General features: G+C 40.2%; 1 protein-coding gene across 1 annotated transcript in view; it reads left to right on the top strand.

The window, feature by feature from the left end:
* Positions 1-2,354: 2,354 nt before the first annotated feature.
* LOC126471436 (exostosin-2) overlaps positions 2,355-6,993 on the top strand; it is a 107,984-nt gene continuing 103,345 nt past the window's right edge. Inside the window, exons 1-2 of the mRNA XM_050099597.1 lie at positions 2,355-3,200; positions 3,288-3,512. Of these exons, the coding sequence (XP_049955554.1) occupies positions 2,611-3,200; positions 3,288-3,512 (815 nt within the window). The 5' untranslated portion in view covers positions 2,355-2,610. The remainder of the gene's footprint in view (positions 3,201-3,287; positions 3,513-6,993) is intronic.

The following is a 6,993-nucleotide window of genomic DNA, read 5'->3' as shown; positions in this document are numbered from 1 at the left end:
AGAGAAGTGTTGTACTAAGACCAAAGTTAACTTGAAGAAAATTCTTGAAGAAAGTAGGAAGAGGAACGTTGGGAAGCTGCCTTTCTAAAGGACAAAACTGTGGTTAAGGTTCGTGTACCATGCAGAAAAAAGTTTACTAACGAGAAATTAATTGTTACGAAGGCTAAGAGAGTTGCGGCCGATGGCAGCTGAAAAGTAACTCGATCTGCTCAATCGGATTTTGATTTCAAAAACAACTATTTTTGGTGTGGGTTGGCATTTGCGCCAATATTTCTGGTTCTGCAAAAGAAGCTCCCAGCTAATCGATGGAGCCTACAGTATTGTGCGCATAACCTGGGTCTGCAAGAAACTGTTGTGAACCTTGCTGAGAGACACAACAATGAATTAGGACGCTCAATTGTATGTCTAATTGGACCAGTTCCTGACTTGGTTACAGCTAATGCCCGGCTCCATATCAAATGCATGAAGGTCCTATATGGCAATCCAAACCATGTGGGAAAAAATGAGGCCCATATGCCACTGAAATTGGTGGAGCTATGCATAAAATTTTCAATAACCTCAGTGAAAATGATGAGGAGTGTCAGTTTTCTCTTCTGCAGTTAACAGACCAAATCCTGGTACCAAGTCTGTAAAAGCTCACCCATTGAAGATGTATGTAAGTGATTTAGTGATCGCCTTATCTGTGAAGAAAAACACTGATACAAAATTCTTTTGGATATTGGCATCAGTCAAAAAGTCATCCCAGAGGGAGACCGTCGACATGTGATTGAAACAACAGAAGATATACTTGTTGAAGATATTCGATTGCAGGCTTACTACACAACGGAATATCCCCTGAAAGACCAGTGTCTCACAGAGAACGACGGCCTCGTCTCTGATACTGTCCAAAATTTCTTTAATGGTGTAGAGATGAAGAAGAAGCGAGGAAACTTGAATAAATGGAAGACTAAACGTATAGCCATAGCACACAACATGGTGGCAGTTGACAGAACCATCTCTTTCTTTACGCTATTTTGTCGAAAACTGACATGTTGAGAATTGTGGTTGTAATACAAGGTGTCCCACGTAAAAACATTATGCCCTACATACCAGTTAATCATCTGTAGTCGAACTGCATGTGAAGTGCCTGGATGCCAATGGCCACCACTTCCAGCGTTTCTTATAATCATGTTTTAACGTTACTATTATGCATTCTTTTTTAGTTAGTTCATTGTTCATCTCGGCAGTGAGGTATACCGGTTTTATATGGGACACCTTGTACTAAAAGGTTTATAACTGGAAAAGCAACCAGCTACAAGTATGGTTTAACAAGGTTTATTTGAATCAAACTATGACCGGTTTTGGAATTTTCACAGATCTATCTTCAGATGGTTGTTCACATTTCGTTTTGTTTCCTTCTGGGTCCTCGTTCTGTATCCGTTATTGGTGTGCTGCACTAGGATAGACGGAAATTTTTTGTTCACTATTTAGTAACGTTTACGATGGATTTATTTCTTATAACTTGTATCAAAACATTTATGAAAAAGTTTTAAATTTATTAAAACGCGAAATGTGATGAAAACTTACGTGCTATCTGCTTTTGGATCACGAAATCACCAAGTGTCTTTGTTGTGAGTTATGAAATTAAGACATTTGTGATCGTGCATTACGCGAGTGCTATTCAATTCCTTGAAAAACACCTTACGCCAAACCATTCTCTGAGCATTTTGCGTAATATACGGCTGGGAAAGATGATCCCTCGATCATCTAGGTAACTGCCAGTGCTATTTTGATTTTACTTTTGATTATAGTTTCCATATTTGTGAAAACTCACATTACAGTGAGATAAACTGTAATAAAACTATTTTTTGCAAAACATATGAGGCGAAACATCGACACAAACAGCGTCCTCCACCTTGTCAAATTTTCGATCAATCAAAATTCCTGGCAAACACGTCAAACACACTCTGCAAAAACATTAAACACGGTCATGTACTTGGCAAACACAGTAAAGTTTGACACATTTTTTGCCGAGGTACAGTGGCCCTTAAGAAAGTGAGAGGTAGTGTAGCCTAGTCTTTCCTTTGTCCATTTGGATCTCATTACCGTTTCTGTTTTACTAATCATAGTGGGTGGCTATCGTTGTTGATTGTTTCCTGAACGACAGTAAATGAAATCACAGAAATTATTTAAAGAACACTAGGTCACATCAGTGTACAATGTTAATATCGAAGTTGAACATTACTTCTTGCATTTTAATAAAGTTGTCCAGAGAAGATTAGAAATTTCATGAAACTATTTTTTTTCCGATGAACCTGTCATCGACAGCCATACCATAGTCACAGATTATAGGCATACGCGTGTTCGTAAATCTATGGATGCAAATGTCAGCTGTGCTGCCTGACAACAGTAAGGGGGAGTGTCATGCATGTTTGTATAACTCCGTTTTTTTTCACAACGTTGTTGAATGTTACCCTTTCCTCCTACGCTTGTTAGAATTATCGCAAATCCGTTAATAATAACTGTGTCACAATGACATGATTTTGTACCTTTTATAAGAAGAGTGTTTGAGGTATGTGAGACGAGCATTTGACAGAGTCAGAAGCGGCGAAGGATATTTTAGTGTGTCGCATGTCGTTGGTGGTGCTATTACGGGAGAGTAGTTGTAGAGAGCGCTTCGTTAGCTCCAAAGTGATGGGAAGCAACAGAGGCTTCTCCAAACAGAAGTCATTCAACAATGGTTTTAGGCAGTTTTTTCTTAGTTTATTTTTGTTTGCTGTCATCTCGGTGGTGTTTCTGCTTACTGTCCATTTTCTACCATCAACACAAGAAGGCACCTCACAGGTTTATGATCGTATCTCCTTAGAAAATTTACATTCCCTTCCAGAAGTATCGCTGTCTTCAAATTCTCGTATTTCGGACGCGAGAAATCCCCGCTGCAGCTATTATGACTGTTTCAATGTGTATCGGTGTGGGCATAAGGGAATTAATCGAATTTTGGTGTACTTGTACCCTGTAAAGAAATACGTGGATTCAAAAGGGATACCGATTGGTAGTCAAATTTCGAGAGAATTTTACTTTATTTTGCAAGCGATTTTAGAAAGCAAATATTATACACCAAATCCAGCAGAAGCATGTATTTTTGTGCCAACCATCGACACACTAAACCAGAATCGCTTTAGAACTGTAGAAACATCACAAGCATTGGCGTCCTTGCCCTAGTAAGTAAAACGAAGTGGCGCACTGATTTATTCTATCTTAACGTCTGTAAAATACTAATTTTGTTTCCATGTGTTTATTTTCTTCAGCTGGTATGATGGAGATTACCCCGGAGAAAATCATCTTATATTTAATATGCTGCCAGGTGCAGTACCTGACTATAGCACAGTTGTAGAACTTGCTCTTGGACATGCCATGGTAGCTGGAGCTGGATTTTCATCATGGACATATCGGCCTGGTTTTGATGTATCACTTCCAGTTTACAGCCCACTTGTTGATAAGCTGCAAGCACCTGATGAGCAGAAACAACCAAGGTTGCACATCTTCTTTGTTTATTTATGTATTTATTATGAGAGAGAGGGAGAGTATATTAGTGCTAGTTATAACTTGTTGAGAGTATATTTTACAGAAGTATCCAATAATAGTTGCTTCTGCCTTTTAATATACAACTTGAGTCATTCCACATTGCTGAAGATGATGAGATTTAAGGAGCACTTTGTGTGACTGAATGAATCAAATGTAAGAGGCTGTGAACTTTGGCTGGTGTTGACTAAGTCATAATAGCTGAATCTTATTGAGATTTACAGAGTGAATTAACATGTATTTCTAGCTGAGAAACATGGGCAAACGTATTGAGAGTAGTATGGTTTAGAATAATTTGTTGTCTTGGTCAGAAATTCCACATGGGTTTTTATTAGACACTGTTAATAAATAGGGGTATACTTCTGAATACCAGTTCACAGGCAGTTACTTTCAGTAGACCTAGTTTCCATTCATACTCTCAGGATCATTTTCTCAACATTGTGATTATGTACCATCAAATGTGACCAAAAGAAAAAAAAATCAATGGAATCATTTCTGCTCGGCAAATCCTAGTCTGTAGAAGAATTTTTAATTAAAAAACTGGAATGTCTGTAGTATAGAGAATAATATTGATCATTCATTTTTGCTAAGTGTATGAATTTGCTGCTTGTGGTATGAGTAGTGCTTGAGACTAATTTGTTTATCTTTTGTGGATTGAAATGTAACCGCGTGCATGAACAAGTCATATATATAATAGCCTGTAAACTAATTTGTTCTACATCATTTTTATAGAAACTGCCCAAACAGTCCATAGATAATGGAATGAACCAGTTGATTCATTCTATCAGAAGTTGTAATAGAACTTAATGTCTCATTCACATATTTACTGAAAGTTTTATGTGGACAAAGAAAATATATTGCCTTCTGGCATAATGCTCTTACTTTTATCATACCAATTATCAGTTAATCACCTGGTTTTCATTCGAGAAGCTGGTTAACTGAAGTGTAAAATTACTGTGGGAATTTTCCCTTTCATGTTATGCCAAATGTGTGCTCTTCATTAGTTAGTTCAGACACTGTTATACTACCTACAACACCAGAACGAAGAAATGATTTTGTATACCAAAGAGGTTTTGCCCAATTTTGTTCATATCATTTCTATTAGATATTTGAAAAACTTTTATCCAATGTACATGATAACTGCATTTAATGTAGTACCAAGTCTGGGGCAGGTAGACAGGTTATATATACTTACCAAGGTTTGATTTATTGGCAGTGATTTCAAGTTTGTGGGGGCCACTGAGATCAGCTTTTACTGGAATTATATAATATGATGGAAAATTTACCAGATCATGAATACTACAGAATGCTACTGCAAAATGGAAGGATTTTTGTTGGATTGCAGGATAAGCAATCTACAGGAAAGAGATGTTCCACTACAAGGAGATGTCATAGTGTTAACTCTTTTCAAAATATTCACCACTGACAACTCCACTCTGCATGGCAGCAGATTTTGCTCTAGTAATCCAAGAAAAGCTCACTCATTCTGCAGAAAATGAGATGATCTAATGGTATATTGACCAAAAGAATAACTTCTGCTGCCACTGATACAGAAAGATTAAAGCATGCGGGAATACGAGGAGTGTGGTACCACATGTTGGATTTGACCCATGACATCATCAAGCAGGCAGGTAACCCTATTTAAAGCTTACACATTACACAGACAAACAGACAAAAACAACATCAAAAATGTTTAATTATAGAAGTAACATGAAACTTATGGGATAAGAATGGGAAGTGGTGGGTTTTGGGCGGAACAAACTAATATGTGACAGTCCTAATAATGAAGACCTAGAAAAACAAATATGCAAGCAAAAATCAACCAAACAAACACCTCAGCAATCAAAAAAACCACAATTAAAAAAAGAAAAGGGGTATCGGAAATATCACATGACCTGTATAACTCTGAGACCCCAAGAGCATGAAACCCAACTCCAAAATTGGTACTGGAACTTTTATTTTGCGTATATAGTTCAAATGATACCACAACCAGCAGAACTATTATCAAAACCTAACCAGATCAAAATAACTAGAACACAGTTGGTGACCCCCTGTGGGCCCGGGGGTTAGAATAGGCTCGAGGTATTCGTGCCTGTTGTAAGAGGCGACTAAAAGGAGTCTCACACCTTTCGGCGTTTATGTGATGGTCCCCTGTAGGGTTTGACCTCCATTTTTCAAAATTTTCCGGAAGAGCGAGTCACCTGGGAAAGGGCGCCTTACATGATGCATTGTGTCCATCGTGCATTGAGATCTTTAGCTTACTTTCTCATCGAGGCATTGCAGTCCCGCTCATCCTCCATCTCTTGGGCAAAGACACCTTACTGGGTGCATTTTCCTCCATCCACTATTCAGTGTCGTTTTCTGCACTGACGATGACCATGGAATTATTTGCACCTCATATCTAGCATGGTAGCCAGTCCACTGTGGTGGGGCTGCCATGTACCCTGTTGGTTGTAGTCCCCTGACTACACAGGGATCGCTCTGCTGATGCCTGTGCTGTCAACTCCACATGTATGCCAAGGAGTAGATGCCCGTCACCCTGGGGGCATCGGAACTCCCGGCAATGGTCATCCTGCCAGGTGGCCTTTGCTGTGGCTTGGTGGGGAGGGCCCCGGGTCGGAATGGGTGGCATCAGGGCGGATGACACGCCATGAAGCGTAGTACGTCATCTCTTGCTGGTGATCCGCTGCCAGCAGTCTAACTTCAGTGCTGAGAAATATGACCCCAAATTGTTCCCCTCCTTAACCACAACATGGGAGGAATGCCAGGTTAAGGATGGCAGTGAAGCTTATTCGCCCCAGTACCTCGTATGTGCAAGAGTTGATGGGGAGTCTTTCATGTCCATGAAGCCTCAGTTTTTTGTGGAGCATGTGGAGGACAAGTTTGGGGAGGTGGAGGGCTTGTCCAAAATGCACTCTGGGTCAGTCTTAATATAAACAGCATCCTCTGCCCAGTCACGGGCATTACTCGCTTGTGACAAGTTGAGGGATGAAACTTCCTGGCAGATTAAAACTGTGTGCAGGACCGAGACTCGAACTCGGGACCTTTGCCTTTCGCGGGCAAGTGCTCTACCAACTGAGCTACCCAAGCACGACTCACACCCCATCCTCACAGCTTTACTTCTGCCAGTACCTCACCTCCTACCTTCCAAACTTTACAGAATCTCTCCTGCGAACCTTGCAGAAGTGAAGCTGTGAGGATGGGGCATGAGTCGTGCTTGGGTAGCTCAGTTGGTAGAGCACTTGCCCGCGAAAGGCAAAGGTCCCGAGTTCGAGTCTCAGTCCGGCACACAGTTTTAAACTGCCAGGAAGTTCCATCAGCGCACACTCTGCTGCGGAGTGAAATTCTCATTCAAGTTGGGGGATGTTTCTGTTACATCACACCCCATAGGAACTTAAATATGGTCCAGGGTATTATATTCCACAGGGACCT

Source organism: Schistocerca serialis, chromosome 3 (genome assembly GCF_023864345.2).
Source record: "Schistocerca serialis cubense isolate TAMUIC-IGC-003099 chromosome 3, iqSchSeri2.2, whole genome shotgun sequence".
Taxonomy (NCBI): Eukaryota; Metazoa; Arthropoda; class Insecta; order Orthoptera; family Acrididae; genus Schistocerca; species Schistocerca serialis.
The sequence above is the reverse complement of the archived record's forward strand: the minus strand, read 5'-3'. Positions and strand labels throughout refer to the sequence as shown.